Below are 25,264 nucleotides of genomic sequence, written 5' to 3'. Positions count from 1 at the left end.
CATTAAGCGGAAGAAATGGAGCTGGGCAGGCCATGTAATGCGTAGGATGGATAACCGGTGGACTATTAGGGTTACAGAATGGATACCAAGAGAAGGGAAGCGCAGTCGAGGTCGGCAGAAAACCAGATGGGATGATGAAGTTAGGAAATTTGCAGACGCAAGTTGGAATACGCTAGCGCAAGACAGGGGTAATTGGAGATCGCAGCTTCGGAGAGGCCTTGGTCCTGCAGTGGACATAAAATATAGGCTGATGATGATGATGACGACAAGGGGTAAGGGAAAGGGGGAATAAAAAGAGGAAAAGAGGAAGAGAGTGAGCATTGTGTGTGTAGCGAAGCACCATGACACCAAAGTCAAGTCCCATAGCTGGTGATGTGCGTTGTAGTGTTCATGTGCGTGCATGTCTATCTGACATGAACCAAGGGCCATGGTCGTTGCGTGAATAGGAGGCTGCGGGTGAGCCATGGGGCTTACTCGAGACTTGCAAGCACCGGATTAAGAGCATCCAGTACTTGCACTGCACTTCGCGCTGACGGAGTATGCAGCTTGCTTAAGAGTATACGAAGGGTATTTACAAGGGACCGAAGCATCACAACCACTTAGCCGGTCTTCTTCGGGCAATTTATCGGGAGTCGTCATTGTGGACTCTACCGCGCGGTGCACTGCATCCTTTGATGTGACTGTCGTGCCGGCTGTGGCATCGGTTGTGACTCCGCCTGTGGCTCGGCTGTGGCTTCAACTGTGGCGTCGGCTGTGGCTTCAGCTGGGGTATTCGCTGTGGCTTCGGTTGTGGCTTCTGCTGTGGCGGCGGCTGTTGCTTTGGCAGCGCGGGCCAGGCTTCAGTATTGGTGATCTCCGGCATGACCTTGTCAGAGTTAGACTCGACTCTGCCATGCCTAGGGGGCAGAGGAGAAGGAGTTGTCGGATGTGCCGCGCGCTTCATAGAGGAATATTCGTTATTTTGAAGTCCGACGGCGTCAGGAGCGTCGCTTTCTAATGGCCGCAACAGCTTCCCGACGAGACGAACGGTCTCTTGCCATCTGCTTCAAGACCGCCCTTTCTTTCCTCATTTTAGGGCAGTCCTTTGAGGTAGCATCATGGGACCCAATGCAATTGGGGCATTTGAGCACCGTGGCTACACAGGAGTCTGCAGCGTGGGGCTGTGCTCAGCGCGAGCAAACTCTCGTGTTCTCGCACACATCGCTCACGTGTCCCAGCCTCAGGCAGCTGCGGCATTGGAGTGGTCTTTGGATAAATGGACGCACGGGGTGTATAAAGTGTCCCACCTTGACTTCTGAGGGAAGAGATTCGCCCTTGAAAACCACCTTCACACAGCGGGATGTGCCGAGTCGAGATACATGAGTGATAGCGCAGCCATCAACGGCTGGCTTAATTAAAATCGGCAAGTCGGCGCTGGAGATAGAGACGTCCACGTCGCTGATGACACCAGTAGTTGTATCATTGTCCAGAGGAATGCACGAGCGGACCTTCATGCCGCCAAGTTCCGTAAGTTTGCTCAAAGTGATCCGTGCCGTCTCATGTACGACGTCAATAGCCAATACATTTTTTCGTGTGTTGACTCTGACATCCGTGACTTGATTTGGCGCCACCGCTTCGAGAAGCACCGAGACGGACTGTCTGTTGAGTCGCCTCAGGTTGTCGGTAGCGAGTTCTGGTATAAATAGAATTGTACTGATTGCCCTATTCCGGTTGGTCCTGCAGTCGACGTGCTTGAAGACAGGTAAGCCTTGGTGTTTTTTCGTTTTGCCTTGCGGCTCCTCACAAGCTGAAAGTCGTCATCGGAGAAGTCCGCACTGCTGAGCGAGTAGACAGTGGTATCATCGCTGTCGGTGTCGCCCTGGAGGCCGGTCCGCTTCCTAGACGCAGCCGCCGCTGAGGTCGCCATCCCCAGCAGAGGCGCGGGAACGTCAACTTGCATCCGTTCAACAATCCATGACGGCTACCCGGAGATTTACAGAGAAATCAGGCGAAATTTAAACAGCAGGCCTAGAGAAGTAGAGACAGGGAGGTTGTAGCCAGTTCTCAGACCGGCTGGCTACCCTGTGCTGGGAAAAGGGTGTAAGGGGAATAAAATGTAATAGAAAAGAGATGTTACAAAAAAGGAAAGAGCACACACACACACACACACACACACACACACACACACACACACACACACACACACACACACACACACACACACACACACACACACACACACACACACACACACACACACACACACACACACACACGCACGCACCACGCACGCACGCACGCACGCACACACACACACACACACACACACACACACACACGCACGCACACACACACACACACACACACACGCACGCACGCACGCACGCACGCACGCACGCACGCACAGCACGCACACACACACACACACACACACACACACACACACACACACACACACACACACACACACACACACACACACACACACACACACACACTCAAAACGGAGAATACGTCACTGCTTAAAGTCTGTCTCTAAAACCAATTCTCCGCAAGAAGCCTAACAACGCTTTGAAAACCTTCTGTGCAGAGGACGGTCTTGGTCTCATAATCAGAACTGGTTTTGGTACATAAAACCCCAAAAAGAAAGAAAAGAAGACGGTCTCGGCCAGTGTTCCAGGACCCTTTCCTCCGACAAAGGGCGCTTGTCAAGTCCATCTAACACTTTTGAAAGTTCTTCGGCAGCAACAGTTCGCCAACACAACTGGTGAACTAGTGTCTTAACCTGCTGACAGAGCCATAACGGCTGTTTCTACTAGGCGTTTTTCATGTTTGTTTGTTTTTCCTTTACAACTGTTCAGAAGAATTCCATATACCAGTGATCATCGCATACGCGCCGTTCTAGAATACATGGTAACTTCGCAGCATGCTTAGGATGATTCTTCGTTTGCTCCACTTCTGGCCGAAATTTACCCGGAGGTAAGCATGCGGAAGGCTAATAGGTAGCTGGTCTATGAAAACGTTGGAGTCGGCAGATATGCGAGAGCCGATGTTATTCACCATGACGAAAACAATAACAATGTCGCTGCGCGTTGGAGGTACCGGACACGACGCCGAGGCACAGTTCATCAGCAATTAAATACACGAAAACACTGTTGATGTAGTAGTAACCGGTTGTTTAATATAACGATAGAGAAAAAGGAAGGGAAGGGAAGCAAATCACTGCCGACGGCACTGTATGTCTAGAGTAATCTACTAACATCTGAACGGAGATCAGCATTCACCAGTTGTGATGTATCTACCTGCGCTAAACCTCCACATTAAAAATGCACAGAAGACCAACATAATATTAGAGCGAAAGCTCTACTACGCCATGTCTGGCAAGGTCATTCATCGCGTCGCAATAACCTTGAGCCGCCGGAGCGCACGCGTCGCAGGTGTGACGTCACGCCACGTGATCCGCTGCGGAGAGGCGTCGCAGCTGCGCTCGCTCAGAGCCTCGCCGCCGCGGTACCACGTGACTATGGCGAGGGTTTAACGGCTGCTTCTTCGGCGGTGGGTCGCTCAGTCTCGCCATGAATGCAGCGCCGGCTGGGCCGTCTGTGCATGCGCTTCAGCGCAAGCGACAGGCTGAATCCACTCATCCAGTAGATATAGCTAGACGGCAGGCTGCGAAATTTCAAGCCAAGGCAAAGTTGGCTGCTGAAACACCGGAGCAAAGGGAGGCCAGATTAGCACGTTATAGAGAAGGAAGGAAAGAGTGGAGAAGGAAAGGCAGGGAGGTTTACCAGTTCAGCACAACCGGTTTGCTACCCTGCACATGGGAGCGGAATGAGGGGGAATGAAAGATGGGGAGGAGAGAGTCACAGTCCATCACTCTTGCGTGGTACGCGACATCACTGTCACAGCCGCTTGTCCAAGCCCGTTTCTTTTAAAAACCGAAGTAGTCCCTTCGTCGCCTTCAGCTGTGATGTCTTCCGTCGACGACATGTGAGAATCACTTCAACTGACATTGGTCTTTTGTCAAGTTGCGCTATAACGGACGCCAGGGACTGTCTCTGAACATTATATTCAGGACAGTCGCATAGAAGCTTACCAAACGCGGAAGCGGGCATAAATGAAACACTGTGTGCATAATCTTTGCAAAACCAAGCCAAACACCAAGCCAAGCCAAGCTCGTGATAACTAGGTTTACAAGAGTTAAACCTCAGCCTTTTTTTTTTTGTTTTCTGTGTAACTTTAATGGGGGGCTTCAGCTCAGGTACCTTCTTTATACGTCGCAGCTGTTCTATATAATTGCAAAGCCGCTTGCGATCTTGCATGCATGGACTGCTGGCGCGGCACAGCGCATCGCTTAAGGTTGATTCACACTACGCCGACACAACAACGATCTTGGTCTGCCGACTGATGACGACAGCAGTTTACAGGACGGAAAACGCTGTGGCCAACGGTTTAAATTAAGGAAAACGCTGTCGCCATAAAAGAAATTATGGGGTTTTACGTGACAAAACCACGATCTGATTATGAGGCACACCGCAGTGGGGACTCCGGAAATTTGGACCACCTGGGGTTCTTTAACGTGCACCTAAATCTAAGTACACGGGTGTTTTCGTATTTCGCCCCCATCGAAATGCGGCCGCCGTGGCCGGGATTCGATCCTGCGACCTCGTGCTCAGCAGCCCAACACCTTATAACCACTGAGCAGCCACGGCGGGTAACGCTGTCGCCAACAGTCGGCAGACCAAAATCTGTGCCGTGTCGGCGTAGTGTGAATCAGCCTTTACAGTCATGGTCGCCGACGCATAACGCATACACGAATCTGCGTTCGCGCCCTGTTATTGGCAGCTAGCCGCGTTTGCCTGCTTTTGTTTTCGATATAGTCTCGGCTCGTGCTCGCGAGGTCGTCCTAGACGGCGGCCAAATGCTGGCGTGACGGCACTTTCGCTTGGCGGGGAACTTGGCATGTATGCGGATCGTTGTGCCTCTGGCGGTTCCCGTTTAGAGACCTTGCAAACTGCTATTTTCGGTTTACCATGCGGTCGTCACGGGGCAAATTAATTTGATGGTCGTTCGTGAGAGCGACGCGGGAAGAGACAGGTTATTGCCGCGCAAGTGTCCTTGCGAGTCGGGAGTCGAATGTGCGTGCACGCGTGGCTTACAAGTTGCTCGACGGTCTAATACTAGCGTCACATTGTATACGAGCGGAACACTGATCAGCCATTTAGCCACGGGTGCTCAACGACCTTGCCGCTTCGACCAAAATTCATTTCCTGTTATTTTTCCTTTCCATAACTGGCCACTGGTGGTAGCGCGCAACTTGGCTTTTCCCCTACGCACCTTCTTTTTTTCGCAAAGAAGCAAAGAGCGTGCGCACGTGCGCAAACGCACGCGCATACACATACGCGGGTAACGGGGAATATTTAAACGTTGCGGGTTAGGGTCAAAGGCCCCATTAGTTCCTCCATGCCGCAAGTCGCCTTCACAGAAAAGCTAACCACCGAAGTTTTTATAGTGAGCTTTATCAGATTGGAGTATATGTCTGAGTCGGTTGGCGCGCGCCTAATCACCTTCACGTCGCTACAGACTGCGGATGCAGGGCGAAATTTATTCACCGAGCTAGCTGCTTCTTTTGTCTCTCCGATCTTTTCTTCGTTGTTGACTTACCATTTCGTACTGGCTTAGACGCACAGTAACGGGCTATTGCGTGCTGCATATTCTACGTGTTGAGGAAGGCACGCGGTTGAGTTTTCTTTGGAAGCTTCTTATACTGCGGTTGTCGCCGGGAGATTTATACGCATGCGTGCAAAGGCCGTGACGGGTTTCGCTATAGTCATGTTGCAATATCTGAACATGTGCGGCTGTTCTACGGGTAAATCCTTTCTCTGCGCTAAGTGCTCGGGCTCCTGCATACATACGACGCGTTGGTCGCGGCCTGGCCGTCCCCCGCGCAATTACGAAACCTGCGTCGAACGCTTGCATATTTAGGTGTTTGCCTTTGGCATCCGAAATGTTCGTTGCGCGCATTTCGGGGAAAAGCCGACAGCCGGTCACTGCAAGCCTGCAGTCTGCGAGGCAATGTCTGGCGGCGCAGTGGATGCATATTGTAGTATACCTTGCGATAAAAAATGAAAATAAAATTAATAAAATTGCGTAGATTTTACGCACATGCCGGAGTCTAAGGCAAGCATGTAATTAAATGTTATACAATTAAATTGCGTTTATTGAATTTTATATCATCCTGTAGAGTGCTGTTTATATATTTTTATCCTGGGACGGGGCTCAGGGAGCGGTTTGTCGCTCTCTCTCTCTTTCTGCACCGAGATGCTGGACTACGTAATGAAATCCAGAGCCGTGGCCATCACCACAAAGAACATCACCACAACACACCTCCCATGCACGCCCCTTTCCGGGTCATAAGACGGTGTTCGAAACCACTGGTTGGTCCGTTAGTGAATACAGTTTCCGAAAGCAATTGACTTTAACATATCGTTTGAGCTCGTTTGCAGAAGAGGCCGTAGATTTCCCTGTTAGTGATGAAGACGTGTATGAAGTCACTACGGTATTCGCCGCACATTCATTGTGTCCCTGTTGCTGGTGTTCTAATCGTCTAGCACGCACGGTAACGCCTCTTGAGCGGCACTGCATAGGCGCTCTCAGTGATATATATGCCTGCCTGCTTCCGGCAAACTATACGTATACACCGGCAACGCTACACTACACCGGCGGATGACCGTGAATCGTTGCATGCACCTCCGTGCAGTCCTTTGTTGGCGCTCGTCTGCATATGCGCGTCCGGTTTACCTTCACGCAAGGCCGACAGAGCGTCTAATGGCGGACGAGCTGCGCCGGGTCAGAGCGGGAGAACAGAGGCGCCGTTCATTGGATCCTGTGCATCAGAGAGGCACGAAACTAGTCGTTAGCCGGAGGAGCGTCGTCTATATACCGCGGCGAGGCGCGTGCGCGTCGTGTGACGACCTCCGAAGGACGCGGTTTCCGTTTATGCAGCAAGTTCGTGCTCTGCGCATCCTCGCCACCAGTCTTCATTTGCCAATCGTTCACTTGTTTTCCAGCGAAACTTACTTGCTAGCAGACGCTCAAGTTTCAACACTATAGCAGGAATATTCGCGCGTGTGTGTGTGTGTGTGTGTGTGTGTGTGTGTGTGTGTGTGTGTGTGTGCGTGTGTGTGTGTGTGTGTGTGTGTGTGTGTGTGTGTGTGTGTGTGTGTGTGTGTGTGTGTGCGTGTGTGTGTGTGTGTGTGTGTGTGTGTGTGTGTGTTGTGTGTGTGTGTGTGTGTGTGTGCGTGTGTGTGTGTGTGTGTGTGCGTGTGCGTGTGTGTGTGTGTGTGGAGGCGCACGTTAAGCAGCTAGGTGCATACAATGGCACGGTAAACATAGTACACGGGAAACGTGTATACGCTCCCGGAAATGTACGCGCTTGCGCGTAGATAGCCGTGTAACTTGAATGAATGCCAGTCGGTTTACCTTGTGTTCTGTCGCATAAGGTGTACAGGTGTAAACAGCTCGACGCGAGGCCGCGCGTTATCTTTACCACTGCGTGGCACGCCTCTCGGGGCTTTAAACTTAGGCCAAGGAGGTCGCTTGTTAACTCGAGACGTGCACTTGCGTAATCTACACGCTCCTCCTGTTGCTGTTTTTACCGGCTCTTTGGGCGGGCAGTCGAGGCAGCGTTACGTAATTGATGCAAGAGTAACTGCATGAGGTAGGCCGTGTCCTTGCGCCTTATCACGGGAATTGGCAGTGCGCTTATATGAGCGATGGCAGCCCGACGTATAGTTTCGCTTTCTATCTCTCACATTTTGTCCCCGTCCTATTCTGGAGTATGTTTGGGTTTCGTATATATACACTTTCACTTGACCTTTATCCAGGTTTGGGTATAGGCGAACGCGTTTATTATGTATACGGTGTATGTACGGTTCATTGGAATATATGAACGAATGAAAAACTTTATTTATCCCTCTTGAAAGGGAAGGGGATCCATAACGGGTGCTAGTACGACTCCCTCTACCTTTCGTTTCCCTCTCCCTGTCATTTTTGTCTTCTGGCGGCAGTCGGGTTTCATGAAATATGCATGATATTTCTCCAGCAAGTGGTGGCGGCAGAGCCTGCGGAAGTTTAATGAGATAGTAAAGCGGAACGCCCAACGCAGTGTACTCAAGGTTCGCACAGGAAAACAGAACTGCACAATTGCTCGGCCAAAAGAAACATTTCGCTCGAGACAGGACGAAGAACAACAACGTTTCTTTGAGAAGATGTGTGAGCTAGTGGCGCAGAATCCGACTTGCGAAAACATGTAACCGTTCTCGCTCATTTCTTTCTTTCTTTCTTTCTTTCTTTCTTTCTTTCTTTCTTTCTTTCTTTCTTTCTTTCTTTCTTTCTTTCTTTCTTTCTTTCTTTCTTTCTTTCTTTCTTTCTTTCTTTTACGCCATATTTTGTCTTGTCTGTCTGCCGTGGCTTCTGCCGACTCCCACGAGGAATGTCGCTGTAGCGTGGACATTTTTCGCTTAGGTTGTGGGAATCTGGCGATAAGGGTCAGCGCCAAGGCAAGACGTGCAGTATCATCGAAAACACAGTGTCACCAGGGCTCTGCATGCATGGGACCGTAACTTCCAGACGATTATATGTAACTTTCGGACGTATATAGCGCTGCTTATGCGATTATACGCAAGCCCTTAGCGGAACACAATTAATGCAGAGAGCCACAATTTTCTAAGCATTAAAGCCAGCTAGCGCATGGACAGCAGGTTGCCTGAAATGCGAAAACACGTAGTGTAAGAGAACATGATGTGAAATCAACTGAATGGCGAAGATGTCGCCAAGGAAAGAATACCAATACTTGAGCGAGTTAATGCGCCAGCGTGCGGGCGCGTGCCAGTATAGTGCCATATACCAATGGTGTTCAAAGTGACGCTGGTAGCGATCACGTGTACCGACCTCACAAGCCGTCGCAGCACATGGCTACAAATGCATTGTTGCAGTTCTTACGGAAAACAACAAATAATTATAGGTATGGCACAGGTACACGGGTGCACAGAAGTGATAACATCGTGCAACTACGATCTTGTATAACTTTCTATGACCCCTGTGGCAACATTGAAGTTAAGAAATAACGTCAAATTGTCTTGCTATTCTCCTGCCTATTTACTTTTCTAAATGTCCGCCGTAACTTTGCTGGCTCGGGAAGTAAATTGTTCTATCTTCATTTGTTCTCTTACTTGCCAAAGATAACCGAATCAAATGAACGCCAGGCTGGTTGGGAGCGAGGCTATCTAGGCCGGTGTCGCTAACGAAGCCGAGGTTCGCGAGTGGCCTGCGAATGCCGCGTCCCGGTAACAAGCGAGGAATTCGAGGGTGCTTGACCGATAGTTCAAGTTTACTTCACGCGTCCAAAACAAAAAAAAAACAAAACCAAAAAAACGTACAGTTGCCTGGAGAACCGGCGAAAAAAAAAAAAAAAAAACAAAGCCTCACAGGGCGCTTGTTTCGTTTCATTTAAACTTGTTTCGTTTATTCAAACGAAACAAGTTTAAATGATCTAGCTTTTCCTCCTTTGATTCAATGTCGGCTGGCTTTTTATGGTAATTACTTCGCCAGATACAGAGCCCATCCATCAGTTCCCTCGATTCTGCTTCGCGCAAAACAGGGGAAATGGCGCGATGGAGGTGCAAGGACGCGAATACGCGGAAGACGCGTCAAACCGGCACGCTCAATCCTCGTGTCGCTTACGGCGCGCGCCGACGGCTGCGGCATCCAAAGGAAGCTCGCGCTTCCGTCGTCCTTATCCTACATCGTGCGCGCGACATCGCTCTCTCCGTGTATAGCCTTGTCGCCATCGCATAAATACATACGGCCACTTCGTCCACTTTCGACAATTGCTGCCTCCTCCGCCTCCTCCATCGCACACGTGCATACAGCTCGCGGTCGTGCGCTGATTAACGCCTAAAGTCGGTCAGCCGGCCCGGCAGTTATGTCATTACCAAACAACGTCCTCACTGTGTGCTAAGGTCACGCGCGCACGCGCAGGCGTTGTGTGGCACGGTGTGTATATACTATATACAATGGACGGCACTGACCGACTCTCGGCTCCTTATCGCGCGTCTCGGTCTAGCCGCGCAAGTGGTTAGAGTCGTCCTTTCGTTTTCTTTCTTTTTCTCAGCCCGTCAGCCGGACGCGGTGATCAACGTAGACGGTATACAGCTGCGCTCGTTGTTGACTTGCATTTTTTGTGTCGTTGGCGATTCATCGAAAAATAAGATTAACGCGAACAAGGACAAACGCTTGCAATGGCTCAAGGAAGGAGAAATAACGCGATGAAGGACTGGCGAGGACGAGAGGAAGAACAGAAAAGACTGGAGGACGGTATACCAGAGCTCACTGTCTCTTGCTGTGAACTCGTCGTGCTTTTTTCCGTCGTCCTTGTTTGCGCCGAGTTATTTCCTCGAGGTTGCAAACACCAGTGCTGGCAAAGCTCTCGCCTCGGGTAGCTTTTGGAGCGAAAGCTTGAATACGTGCAGTATTCTCAGAATCCCGCGACTCGACTGAAAGCAAGGCTTTCAATTTGATCACCGTGTCGCCGTTGGCGCTGCTTAGTATTGTAATTGTTATATGTATAAGCGTTATAAGCTTTCAATTTTCATACAGTTTAACCCGGATATATCGAACCTGAAGGGGATCCCCCAGAAAAGTTCGATAGATACGTAATTCGATATATAAAATAAAAATTTTATACGAAAAATGTTTGAGGGGATTTTACTGCTGTTTGTTATACACAATAATTCGTTATATGTGGTTTCGATATATTCGGGTTCGACTGTATTCCGGAAATTCGGCATACTTTTTTTCGATTTTAACTTCCACCAGAAAGTTCGAACTGCTGACCGCCAGTCAAGTGTCAGCACTGAGCACTGCATGCGCTCGACAGTTACAGCGTGATCGGCAATAAATACTCTTCCCCTTTTTTCCCCCATTTATTTATATTAAGAAACAACCAATTACTACTACTGCATGCGCGGCCCACTCGTCAAGATGCCTAAATCATGATGACGTAAACAAATAAATTAAATCGATCCTCGATGGACAATATTTCGCGCCTAAGCGTACCAGTTTTTTTTTTTTTTCGTTGGATATATGGTCCACTAATTTCGTTTACGCTGAAACGTGCTAAATGACTGCATATCCTGGGATTCAAACTGTATAGTTACATCCAATCCACAAAATGACAAAGTTTTCGAGAAGCAGTCTACAGAGGGCATAACGCCATACGGCGATGTCACTATGCAGAAATTCAAAGTTAGTGCGCTTGATGTTCAAACACAAATAGAATGAGACTATGCCGGTACAGAGGGCCAACGAATGTCGGCGACTTCATATAAAAATGTCACAGTTTCGCCCTAAGGGCGAAGCAATGAATGCGATAGCAACACAGCAATGTCATACAAAGTAAGGTGAGCGGCTTTGGTAGCAATATGAATTGTAGTAAACATGAGCTGATTAAGTAAGCAGGTGTGCTGCGGCGTAAGTACACCGACATGAAGAGAGACTCGATGACCACGAGAAGGCGCGTGTGAAACGGTGGTGTTGATGAGAAGCGCTTCCCGTGGGCAGCGCGTGCGAAGGGACACACCTGTAGCGCTGCACTGCCGACCCGGGCAGCATTGCATGTGTAGCGTGCGTTGGAAAATGTGGCCCGACTATTACTAACTGATTGAAGGAGCGTGGTGTGAGCGCGCACAAACATGAATAGATCACACTGAATGACTGCAGACAACGACCGTCAAAACGCTGGCAGCGAGCGGATATATACGCCGCAGCAGCGGGCGAAGGTACGTGCGGTCTATCGCTTCAACGGAAACTGAGCGGCGAATGCGCATAAAGGTCAGAGCCGTGTGGAGATAAGAGACGGTGCGGCGAGCGACGAGCGCGGTTGTTGGCAGAGGAGAAGTGCGCCCCCCCCCCTCCCCCCCCCGCTCCCTCCGGCGCTGGCTTCCCTCTTCCTTGCTTGCGCGTGGAAGAGATAAGAGACCGTGCGGTAGAGCGATGAGCGCGGTTGTTGGCAAAGTAAAGTGCCCCCCCCCCCCCCCCCCCCCCGCTCCCTCCGGCGCTGGCTTCCCGCTTCGTTGCTTGCGCGTGGGAGATTGAGTGCGTTCGCTCTCCGTGATAGCGCGCGTCCCCGCACGCTTCCGCTCGGGCATACGGCGCGCGGTGAAGATTTTATCTATACGGAACCTCACGGCGACGCCGACGGTAGAAATCCGGTTGAAGTGTCCATATAATTGCTATCGCAATAAAATAAAGTGATGGGCGTCGTTCGCTTGTGGTGTTCGGATGGTCAGCGCAGCGATACGCTGTTGAAGACAACGTGTTTTCAACTATATTAGAGGTGCGTTGTCATTGCACGCCGCTTGTACCTGTGTTGCGTCGCATTTCCTGAAATATTTGCTAATATTCGCAGCGCCATAATGATGTTAGTAAGGATATGGGACATTAGGCGCTGAACACTTACTCAGTGTGAAAGCAGCTTAACAAGCAGCAGAGGTCAGTTTGATTGTATGGGAAGAGATAAGAAAGTTTGATAAGAGGAAAGACAGATATATGGTCGCTTGGAGGAGTGATACCAATCGCTTGCAAACTGAACAAATTCGAAACTCTTGAACTTGAATGTTAAACTCTTGGAATTGAAACACGCACCACCACGTAATAGCTTCGCCCGGAAATAGCATCTTACAACATTCCTCAAGTCAAGAGCGTCGACCTTCAAGTCCAGCTTCGGGCTGTCCAAAGGGCCTGCGACAGGGCTGAAGATCACGGTCTTCCGCCCCCGGTGCATAGTGCGGCCCGCGACTACGACTAAGTACTCCCTCCCTTAGGACCAAATCAAGTCGCTTGTCTGTCTGTCTCAATCTTCACCTGGCTCGCGTGCACCTTCATCTTACATATATATATATGCAGTTCACATGCAGATTTCACATTGCACGAAACATATCAGATATAGAGTTTTACACTTGAAGGCGCAAACACGGCTTGCGTGGCACTTGCGTCCCCTAATCTAAAGCGTTCTATTACGTGGCTTTCCGTTGTATTTGTACCGACGGGGGTAAAACAAACCGTGGAAAGGAAAAGCGGATGAGCGTGTGCTTCTCAAGGTGTCAAGGTAGACTGGCACCCGAAAGGCGGCGGTGGCCATAACGGCATTTTGGATACGTTTCGCTTTCCGGCTGTACCGTCAAATTTTCCAGCTCGGCCGGCGCTTAGCGGCCTTCGCTTGGCAGTCATGCAGCGCTTCGTGATATTTCGTCGTGAATGCCTTCTTGTCACGAGTGTCGCGTTGAGCCGGTTTTACTTTTTTTTTTATTTCTGCGGCCTTTTTGTGTATGCAGCTCGGCATAAATCATTTGCTAAGAACAACTCCGACCTCTCTGTGCTTACCCAGGCTCCATATTGCCGTCAGCTGTGTCCACAGAACATCGTCATCAGTCACTGGCGGGAAACAAAAAGAAAGAAAGAACTGACAAAGAAAGGCCGCGTCCTTGCATCGGCTTTACCTGTTTTCGCATAGATGAAAAAACACGGGTCTCTACAAATGGCTTTCCTCTGACAGACGATGCTGATTGGAAACGCTCACGGCACGTCATTCGCGAATGTTAGAGAGAGAGAGAGAAGACAAACAAAAAAGGTGAAATCATTATTTATAAAATAATGATATCGTCTATGCTCATGTGCGCTGTCTTTTCACAAGATAGCTTTAGAAATATCAGACTCCAACGGATGTAGCCTATACAGCCAATTACCACTAGCGACACGGCGCAGGCACAAAACCAACACTGTGCATTTTATTTTTATTTTGCGCGCAAGGCCGTCAGCATTTACAAACATGCGGTCCGCTATTTCTAATAAAAATCTATGGGGTGGAATGGAGCAAACAATCTTCTTTGAGCTGCCTGCATGTTTTGAGCTCTGGAATGTAGAGTGCTGATGAAGTGAGCGAAATATTTCCAGGAATATGGAGACGTGGGTGTGTCCTTGTTTCTTTTCTCATTCCGTCTATGAGTCAATGCGTACACCTACGTTTTTATATGTCACCGTGCATGCTGGGCTTGCGATTTCGTGCGTCATCGGCGCGTTATTTTTTTCCTCCGTGACTTTAGAAGCCGCCGCGAGACACTGCTAATGGTTTCGTTCGCGTGCAGTTTTGTTTTCCTATATTGTGATTGCGGCGAAATCGCTCCCCTTAGCTTTTCTGTTGTATTATTTTTCTTCGTCGCGCAATCTTATATCACTTATGGAGACGACGGAATCGAGGAAAGACAAAGGAGGTCGACCATGCCGGCTTGCTTGTCCTGTTGGCTATATCTTCACTTAGAGGTTTCCGACGAGCAGAATGAAGGGACTCGCTCTGTCAGGGCCAGCTGCAGTAATCCACCTTCGATATTCAAGCATGTCATCTCTCCCGAGCACGGACGGAAGCAGTCGGTAATAACATTAACAACAGTCCTCACATACACCATCGTTTGCTGCACAGCGATCCATGCCGCTATGTGCATCCCGCATAGCTTGCAGAGTTGGAAACCGTGCTAGGCGAAGCTTGTGTTCTCGGCATCGTTCCGTTGCCCACGAGCAGTCGCATGCATAGTCCACGCGCGACCTTTCCTCCCTGTATACCAGTGACGTACGAGTCATTAGTACGTCATCTCGCGGTCATTTCGGATGAACTGCGACAGCCACAGAAGCTCGGTATATAGCCTTGAACGCGTGGTCATCTTCGTTTTCCTGCATCGTGCCACACGGGTGTGGATAGCATCGATGGGCTTCCGTTCGAGTTCCTCACTTTTCCTCGAAGGAGCTTGGTATTGTGAGCTCTATATAGAATACAGATTTATGTCGCTAAAACATTGGCTTTTCATAGCCGCGGATTTAAAGCGGTATACCACGTGACACGTTCACTAGCAATTAAGTGCAATGCGGTTCTCTGACCGTTTTCCAGGGTTCTGGCTCACCAGTTTAGCAATATTATTGTAGACTTGGGAACGTATTCCCAACAGTCTGTAAGAGCAAATGCTAGCCGATCATATATAATGCTGGACATATTTGCGAAGGCGGCTGGGCCCTCAAGACAGGGCATAAGAACGAAACGTTTTGCGAATTCCGACCAGTGGTTCGGCCATGATGACCATGATATAATCGATCGGTTCGTTGCAACTTCCCGAAGGCACGCATGTGTTATTAAGAAAGGCTACCTAGTGGAGGGATACTTTTGCCAGCCGGGGTTATTTAGCGCGCAACAAATGGCTTTAGCATTGCGTCTAAATCGTCGCGAGCAGAAAACGAACTCGAAAACTCGTGCTCGACAAAAGGACGCCGTTGGCGCTGAAGTATACCACCGCCAGCGTTAGGTTAGAAAAGTGCGGTGATTCGAGAGGGAGAAACAGAGGGATATGAGGAAGGCAGGGATGTTAACCTATCAAGAGTCTGGTTGGCTAACCTACGCCGAGGGAAGAGAGAAGGTGAAGAGAAAGAAGGGAGAGAGAGAGACGGTGGGGGTGTATGGAGATGTGCACGGACCGTACTACAGATTCAAAGGCGCTCGTACAAACCAGACGCTCTCAGAAAGCACAAAAGTGCCCTCACTTCCTTCTGAGCCGATGATCGGTGGAGACGGGGTTCTAGTTTATCGTAAGAGTTTATCGTAAGTCCAGCATTCCTTCCGTGCGATTGATGGTTGCCGAGAAAAGAGAGCGCTCGGATGATGTACCTATGTAGCATGCAGATGGGCCGATTGGCTCCTTTTCGCAGCGCTTAGATCTCGCCTGTCACGGTGCACAAAAAGGAGCGCGTGGTGTATTTGAATTATCTGATTTCTTATTCACGCTCCATGCACTTGGTTTCCTCAGCCGTGCCGCTGTCGAATGCGTCTGCACGTGTTGTAATTGGAAAGAGAGAGAAAGAATAATGAATGACTAACAGTACACACTTGAAACTACTCGCGCGATGCGCATCATCCATAAACATCGGTTAGTTGGCCACCGTGTCCCACGTGTTTCCGACACGCTGGGCTGACTCGTTCCTCCTGCTTTCGAATTTCTGCATTTCTTTCATTCACCCTCTCTCTTTCTCTCTTTCTCACTTTTGCGATGCACTACTGTGTCTCTGACTCATTCGCTCATGACTCAGCTGACAAAGTGAGGCAGAGCATGGCAGGAGTCTTTGCCACGACATCATCCGACACGCTCAGGCAAGAAATAAAGTAAACGAAACTCTAGTATATACAGAAACACGAAAGGAGCGAGGGTCACTTTCCGTTACTTTTTCTCAAGTTCCTTGGCTAACATCCAGGCCGGGCGCTCACGGAGTGCTTTCGTGTTGCTATATCGTTCTACGGTGAGCTAGTTAGGCACACCACTCGGTGAGCCGTGGAGAAATATCCGCCGATTTGTTTTTATTCCACCTTATTCGCGTCGTTATCGCCTCTGTATCTTACTCTTCTATCTCCATTAGGTATCGCGTCTTAGTATATACATTTCCCCCGAGATTCTTTCCCGATCGGAAAGGAATCCGCACCGCCACGAGCAGGAAAACCACGAAGAAACTCGCATATATCCATCCTCCATTTAATGAAGTCATCGCGGCGCCGAAGCGTTCAGCCGCGAGCGCATATTTAATGGCGGGTTTCTTGGGAGGAAGTCAGGCAGCTCCTGCTCGCTTATCCGCAAGGAGTGCTGCAAACTGTCACGTTGCTACCCGAGTCGCCGGCCGGCGGGCCGTGACGAAGCAATGGATTCTTGTCGGTGTCCGCCACATTATAGCTTCGGACTCTTCGCGTCTGCGCTTGTGCAACGCATTAGCGAAAATCCCTCGAACACCGCGCGCGTTAACAGACACTATACATGCGTAAACCATAATTTCCTGCCTTGTCGCTCGTTATCCGAGTGCGGTTTGTGTCCCCATCTTCTTTTCTTGGTTTTCTTTCTCTCTTTTTATGCGTGGCGACGCGCCATCTGTGCCGGCGAACGATGCAACTGAAACTTTAGCAGCGCGCCTTTCTGTTTTTTTTTTTCATTTGTTTGTTTGTTTCTTTCTTGCTGTAGAGACAGAATCATCGTGACTTTTACGAAGACCTGGGGTGGCTTGCACGATACGAAAATAATAACGAATTTAAGAACGCGTTTTCAAATGTTCCATCGACATCTCCTAGTCCGTATTAGAACGCGTTCTTAAATTCGTTATTATTTTCGTTATTGAATGTTCGTACAAGCCGCCCCAGGCCCCGGTGAAAACCTTATTTAAACCCGCGCATTCGTGTACGTGTTTTTTGTGCAGGCAGCCTAATGAAATTAACCAGCAAAGATTGTAAGTGCACGTCTTCAGGCTTTCTACGTACTAGACAATCTTCAGAATTAAAAAAAAATGTCACAGTTTCGCCCTAAGGGCGAAGCAATGAATGCGATAGCAACACAGCAATGTCATACAAAGTAAGGTGAGCGGCTTTGGTAGCAACAACACGCAGAACTGTTGTCGACGCCATCGGCGTTTTGCCCGCGTTAGCTCAAAATGCGTGCGGCGTTGGTGACTGTTGCTGGAGCCTCTGATATAAATAGGCACTTGGTGCCGCAGCTAAACGTCGCCTCCCTTCCCTCCCCCTCCCCCACGGCCTCTCGCGCGTCCGAAGAAGGCGCGTTTGCTCTACATATATGGTGATTGTAAAGGAGAAAAGAGACGCCTACTTCTGCAGCCCTTAAGCGAGCACGGCGCAGAACGCGCGTTTGTTCTCCGCCGTGCGTTCACTCCCCGTGAAAGACGCGCCCCTCGCGCCCTTTCACTCGCACATACAGCGTTCGGCGCGCGGCGACGATTTCATCTCCAAATGACGTCATACGGAACCTCACGGCGACGGCGACGGCGACGGCGACGCCGACGGCGATGGCGACGCCGACGGCAGAAATCTGCTTTTGAGTGTCCATATAATTGCTATCGCAATAAAACGGCTACAGAGAGAGAGATAGAGAGAGAAACGGGGTGGGCAAGACAAGGAGGTTAGCAGGAAGAGGTTCCAGCTGGGCCAGATCCGGGAACGTCACGTCATCATTTGGTCACGTGGGTTTTGGCACCTTCTGATGTTAACGACGGACGGGCCCCGGACGCCGGATTTCTCGCTTCATGGACCATATAAGAATTTCGCCTTAAAAAATTTACAGTCACTTAAGTATCCTTACGTGATTCGAATGCAAAAATACTATGGTTTATCTACGTTATCCCCTTAACTTGGAGCTCTTGTAGCGTCCACCGACGCGGGGACGCTATGGTCGGCGATCACAGCTGGCGCCTTGGTGCCGGCTGTAAACGATGAGAAATATAAAGATGCGCAGCGCGTGATCGAGGCGCAAGCTCGATCACGCTCGGCTCGCCGCCTTCGCCCTTCTGTTCAGTAGGAACGACGGCACGGTTCGTGGGCCGCCGTCACGTCCTCCTACACTCCAGTTGTATCCAACTTAATCCAATTTAATCCACATTAATGCACTTTAATTCACCTTCATTCACTTTACTTCTCCGTGAGATTTCGCAGTGCAAGCCGCAGCAGGGCCAGATCCAGGAACGTGACGTCATCACTTGGTCACGTGGGTTTTGATACCATCGGATGTTAACGTCAGCCGCCGGATTTTTAGCTTCATATAAGCATATAAAGAATATAAGGCTTTAACCTTAAAATAAATAGAGGAAGTAGGGAACGTCCGTGAGAACTATAGTCTATCTAACTGGCCACTCGAACGCAAACACTTCAAGAGTACCTCGACCTACTAGTGGTGTGACCACTGTATAGGCCGGCCTTCCAGGACTGTCTGCTCCGAAAGCGGCCGGTCGTCAAGACGGGCCAGCGCGGTCGTGAGTGGCTGCCTGTGTGCGCTGTGTCGGGGATAACGGAAAAGAACGTGTTCAATAGTTTCCTCGCTGCCGCAGTGGTCATCAACATCATCATCAGGCTATATTTATGTCCACTGCAGGACGAAGGCCTCTCCCTGCGACCTCCAATTACCCCTGTCTTGCGCTAGCTGATTCCAACTTGCGCCTGCAAATTTCCTAACTTCATCACCCCAACTAATTTCTGCCGTCCTCGACTGCGCTTCCCTTCTCTTGGTATCCATTCTGTAACTCTAATGGTCCACCGGTTATCCATCCTACGCATTACATGGCCTGCTCAGCTCCATTTCTTCCGCTTAATGCCAACTAGAATATCGGCTATCCCCGTTTGTTCTCTGCTCCACACCGCTCTCTTCCTTGCAGTGGTCATACGCAGCACTATTTTATATTTTGATGCGGAAAGCAAATGATTTGGTTAAAGTGACGCCAAGCCACAGTCGGCAAAGTACTGTTGTCTCGGGTCGGAATAGTCCAGGTGAAGACAGGGGTCCAGTCGATGTAGGCGTATGTGCAGGAAGCTATGTGTGTTCCACAAAACGGCTATAGATTTTCTGTGAAAATATCGAGAGGATGCTGCGGAGGCTTCGCTATTCTCGAACCATACTCGTACACTGTGCCAGCAACTTCACTGCCTCCATGAGGCCTCTCGCCACCTGCCCGTATATCAACGTATGCAAGACACACGCACTGCCGTCTCGCAGTGTCTGTTCGCATGACCCTTTATGTTTTGCATACAAACGTTTTAACTAACGATGCGAAAGTTCTCCTTTCTTTCTTCTTTCTTGCTATTTAGAGCGAGGAGTCCGGTTGGACTAACGCCAGTTAGGCATAGGCAGCTCACCGTCTAATATATATTTGGTCGGATTTATTACTTCTGGAAACCTTGTACTGAATAAGTAATTTTTCTTGCGTTGCGTTTGCTCCATATACATAACCAGTTTCTTTCAGAAACGGAGATGTCATTTTTCACCCTCAAACAAACCGTACTTTCATTCCTTCATGTGAAGCACAGCGAACGCATCGTTTACACGGACGGCTCTGTCTCCTTCAAAAGTTCAGCTGGAGCAGTGGCTATTCCTGCTGCAGAACTCGCAACTATTCGTTCTGCTCTGGAGTTTATTGGTAACAAATCATCACTGTCATGGTCCATTTTTTGTGACTCGAAGGCAGCATCTGTCCAGTGTCTGCAGTCCCCATTCAACCACGGACTTAAACGTGCAGTTAGTCGCAGACTTCCGACTACTTCACCATCACGCAATCGACAAGGAGCACAATATATCATCTACCAGTGGATACCGGGTCACTGCGGAATTTATGGAAATCACAGTGCGGATGACGCTGCCCGATCGGCCCGTGGCGGTGCCCATATTATATCAATGCCACGGTCGAGAACAAATACAGCCACAAAGCTTCGCTCCCTCGCACGCGAGCTTACACAGACTCTGTGGAACACCAGTGAATTCACCAACGAACGTCTCCACAGATTGGATCCACATATGCAATTCCGTCTTCCACCAGGGATACCACGAGCGCAAGCAACACTTCTGTGCCGCCTGGGGTTCGGCGTGGCAGTCAAGAACGCCTATTCCGCCTATTCCTACCGCATTGGAATGACCGACAGCCCTGCTTGCGACAACTGTGGCTGCGAGGAGACGATCAAGCACCTGCTCTGTGACTGTCCCCGTTATAAGGTGGCAAGAAAAGTGCTCGCGACAGCGCTCGAAAAACTGGACGATCGCCCCTTGACAGAGGAAAAATTTCTAGGAGGCTGGTCCAGAGGGATTCTTAAGGGCTTGTAAAATGTGCGACCGACTTTGAAAGCTTTAGCGAGTAGCATCGCGTTATTGTGTTAATTTTTACACTTTATTTTTTTATTGTTTCTTCTATCACCTTTTACTCCCTTAACTCCTTACCCCAGCACAGGGTAGCCAGTAGGTACTTACACTGGCTAACGTTCCTGTCTTTCCTTCGTTTTTTTTTTCTCTCTCTCTTTCAGCTGCCATTAACAATGTCACAAACAATTGGCATTTGGCGTTTATGTCTGCGAATAGGATTTTCGTAAGTTAAGCCGTAGCTGCTACTCACGCAACACTTACGCATGTTTTCTTTCTTTTCTTTTTTTTTTTCACCTTGGAGTAGTTACTTATGCGTTCGAAGTTTGGAACAACGTAGTGACCCATGAACTTCCTTAATTTGGTGGCTGAGCGTTAATTGTGGCTTCGCACCATACGTCGTACCTGCGCTTCGCCGTACGTGCCATGCTAAATATATACGTATAGTGGTTCAGAAGAAATAAGTAGGCGCTATTTTCTGGTGCTCTTACGATGCCAAATGCCCTGCTGATACAAACATAAGCCAAGCGGTGTCATTTACGATAAGACTTCTTTTTCCACCTCATTGAACGACTTTCCTCATAATTACAAAACAGTGAAGATGTCTTCGACTGGCTATACAGATACACTCATAAGGAGTTTCGTGCAAGAACGTTGACAGGAGGTACACTTAACTCGTAGGGCATGTGTCTATTGAATTGTGAGGAGGATCGAGAACACGTGCGCCATTGAAGATACGATAATTCAGGCATTTCTGGTTGGCGATGACGCGTATGGCATGATGAGGAAGGTGCTGAGAGATAGGTACACGAAGAGATAGGTACTCATCATCACCCAGTTGTTGGTGAGGGTGAAGCGTGAGCGAAGCCATTGATAGGTGAGTCGATATAGTGACTTGTAGCTATACAACGACTCGTCGGCTTTTATAATGTGCGTGCAAGAGCTTCTGTAGATAGCAAGCAAGGGAGAACCCGTGCCTATTTCTCTATTTCTCGGAACGGTGTTTGCCGCCAAAGAGCGCGTGCATACTTTGCTGCTATTGTTGTTGTCGTTCCCTGATAGGAATGACGCGTCTCGTGCCTGGTGACATGGCTGGATGCCAAGCTTCCACGTCGTGTTTCGCATACACTCCCTTGTGTCGCGATGTTTGTCCTTGCGAGTTGGTCTGCATGGCATAAGTGAAACTTCGCCTCCAGTGTCCCTTTCGAGATCTCCGTGAGCAGTCTTCATTACGGCATCTTCGACTGGTCGCCTACGTCCTACGAGTCGGGCGGATCTGGCGTTGATCCAACTCAGAGGCATAGAACAAGTACGCAAGCCAAACGCGTGACCCACTCTCGGAGTAGAAAATGACAGCGGCAAAGTTACGTGACTACAGCAAAATCAAATTTCGCGTAGAAGCTGTGTCGAAGCCCAACCAATGTTCGCGACGCTTCCTGGCAAAACTACGGGCGCACCTGTGGAACGAGCGTTCGTGCGTGGGACGTCGGAAAGCGCTCGCCTGGATTACGGTGGACCGTCGCCGACTGTGGTGACGCAGCTGCGCTTTGTTATGGCCGTGACCAGAAACTCTCTCATCTCGACGACTGCTCCCACAACGGGTCTCGGGAGTAACTGAGAGCGCTCGCCGTGGGAGGAGAGCGAGAAATAGTCGAACGCATGAGCGCGCTGACCAGTCGAAGACAGCGTTACTAACACAGTGCATGCAGTAAAACAAAATTGTGAGCAGTCTCGAGTTGGGTGCCAAGCAGTGACAGAGATAGCTGGCGCAACTCTGGAGAGCCTCCGCCTGTATTGGTTGATATTTATATTCCTTCGTTTCACGCCGCTTTTCACGAAATGCTGCTGTTGTGTACTTGTCTCTTGTGCGAAAGTGGCATGCGATTTTGCGATTGACCAAGAACCGGGTAGCACAGATGTAAGAGATTGCCTCGATGAAGAAACTGCACCGCGCCGAAGTTTTTTTGCTTCCAAGCTTTCCGTCCTCTTCTACAGCTTTCATAAAATCTTGTTTCCTGTGTGCGCTTCAGAAATCTCGCCACATTGAGTTTATGAATATACAATCAGTTGTTTTTTTTTTTTTCACAAATAGTTGCTTGGTTGCAACATGTGTGCTAGCTAGGTTTCACTAGGCGCCTAGCCACTTTCGCTATACGACATACGTCATGCGACATCATGGTCAGGCTGTGGCGCACCGAAACGGGGGGGGGGGGGGGGGGGGGGGGGGTTCGGGTGTTGTAACACCCCCCCCCCCCCTGAGGCCGAGTTAATCTCCCCCCCCCCCTCCCCCACGCGTCCAGCCCCACCAGTCCAACGTGTACCTTCAGTGCTCTGTTCACATTGCCATTACAATTCAGGAGGTGGCTTGGGGTCGAATTTTACTGATTGACACAAACATTCTATCACTGTCTTGTATTTATTCATTCACTCTTAAATTACTTTGAGTAAAATGCTGAAGAAACAAACATCGTCATCATCCTTGGTGCCATTAAATTATTATAATTATTAGGCATTTTATTTGCTGTTGGATTCCTCTAACTAAAGCAAGGAAATTGCATATTATGCAAAGTGCTTGCTCCCCCCCTGGCAGAGACCCTGTGTGCGCTACTGTGGTCAGGTTATGATCTGCGTTTCGAACTGCCCACACGCACATTACCTTGAGCCACTCAAAGTGTCCATAAAGCTTGCTGTCACTTTAGAACAGGCGTCGGGCAAAGCTCCGAAACCACGTGCCTCTCACGGTGACCTTGTGTTCTTATGTGCTTTATTGCATGCCCCCATTGCTGTCGTTGTGCGTGCCTCCATCAATTTTTTCCAATGTAACAGAAAAGCGATCCGGCACTGTAACTCAGTGTCTATGGTGCTGTGATGCTGACTGAGCTCGAGGTCGCGGGATTCATTCCCGGCCGCGGCGACCGCATTTCGATAATGGTGTAATGTAAAAGCGCTCGTGTGCATAGATTTAGGTGCACGTTACAGAACCTCAGGTGGTCCAAATTTATCCGGAGCCCTCCGCTACGGCGTGTCTCATACACTCAGAATTGCTTTTGGACATTAAAATTGCTCAATCAATCAATCAATCAATCAATCAATCAATCAATCAATTACTAGCAAACCGAGATGCAGGTTTCGGCCCTCTCACGCCAACCGTTCCCTTTTTCTCCCTGTCTGCGCAGGTGGTGAAGGCGTTCCTTCCGGACATGATGGCCGCGAACCACGGCCACATCGTGTCCGATCGCGTCGCTGGCCGGACTGGGCGGCGTGTGCCGGCTGACCGACTACTGCGGCTTCCAAGTTCGCCGCGGTGGGCTTCCAGGAGGCGCTGGCCATGGAGATGGCCACCGAGGGCTACACGGGCATTCGCTTCACCACCGTGTGTCCCTTCTTCATCAACACGGGCATGTTCGCCGGCGTGGAGCCGGGGGTGTTCGGCTTCCTGCGGCCCGAGTACGTGGCCGACGAGACGATCGAGGCGGTGCTCAGGGACAAGCCTCTGCTCATCATGCCGAGGGTCTTCTACTCGCTGGTCGCGCTCAAGACGTGAGTGTGCACCACAGGGCGCAGCGGGGTCTCTCGAACAGCGTGGTCTCTCGTATATATAGCCGCTGACCGGAGGAAACTGAGTCGTACACTTATTATAGCACGTTCTTTATAGCTCGGATTGTGTGCATGCTGGTTTCAGAAGACCACGTGGATACACCGGTGGGCTAGTTGGTATGGTTAGGAATTGAGAGACACGGACAAGATAGAGAGCATCACAGGCGCTCAACCATCAATTAATGCATTTTAACCATCAACAGGTCATGACAGCAAGAAGATGGAAGCATGCATGAACGTCGCGAGAATTTGGAAGATGTAGAGGTCGCGGCGCTGCGAACAATTTATTCTGAAAGCTATACCGGAACGACTTCTTTTACCTAGCGATGGTCGGAGAGATTTGGAGAAGGCGCGGTGTGAAGGAGACGGTCGCAATGTGCCCGCCTACAGCGCCACCGCAAAGCATCTTTGGTTTCTTGGCCTACTTTTTTTTTCTCCTATATCGGCACACCCGCGAAGAAAGCACGACCGACGTAGGTTCCTTTTCCTGATCATAAAGCCGTGTTTACTGTATTGCGCTTTTGCGAAACTATAACGACGACAATCAATGCGAATCCGTTGAACACAGTGTATGTACCGCAGGTAAACTGTTGGTCACCGAGAACCTTGCTTCATGCCAGGCGCTTCAGCAAAGAAACGAATGTAGACGCATTCGCAGTCTGTGCCAACTAAAAGGCCGCAAGTGCTGACTTCGACAGTTGACAGTTGACAAGAACTTTATGGAAAGCTCTTGAGGAGAAAGATTGGGGGAGCCGACACGTTGTATTTTTATAAAATTTCAAACGAACTCGAGGCGTGAACTGCGTGCGCTAAACCTTTGCCGTCGAACGCGATGTCATTATGTGACCTACGTCGTAAGATGCACTAGACGTCAGGGATTTTCTGTTGATGTATATGCTAGAATTGTGCGCAATGCCACCTATTGCTAC

The 25,264-nt window shown here is 49.7% G+C and overlaps 1 protein-coding gene across 1 annotated transcript in view; it reads left to right on the top strand.

The window, feature by feature from the left end:
• LOC119450347 (epidermal retinol dehydrogenase 2-like) overlaps nt 1-25,264 on the top strand; it is an 80,169-nt gene that overhangs the window by 30,947 nt on the left and 23,958 nt on the right. The window contains 3 exon segments of the mRNA XM_037713781.2: nt 23,915-23,971; nt 23,973-24,026; nt 24,028-24,278. Of these exon segments, the coding sequence (XP_037569709.1) occupies nt 23,915-23,971; nt 23,973-24,026; nt 24,028-24,278 (362 nt within the window).

This window comes from Dermacentor silvarum, chromosome 4 (genome assembly GCF_013339745.2).
Source record: "Dermacentor silvarum isolate Dsil-2018 chromosome 4, BIME_Dsil_1.4, whole genome shotgun sequence".
NCBI lineage: Eukaryota > Metazoa > Arthropoda > Arachnida > Ixodida > Ixodidae > Dermacentor > Dermacentor silvarum.
The sequence above is the reverse complement of the archived record's forward strand: the minus strand, read 5'-3'. Positions and strand labels throughout refer to the sequence as shown.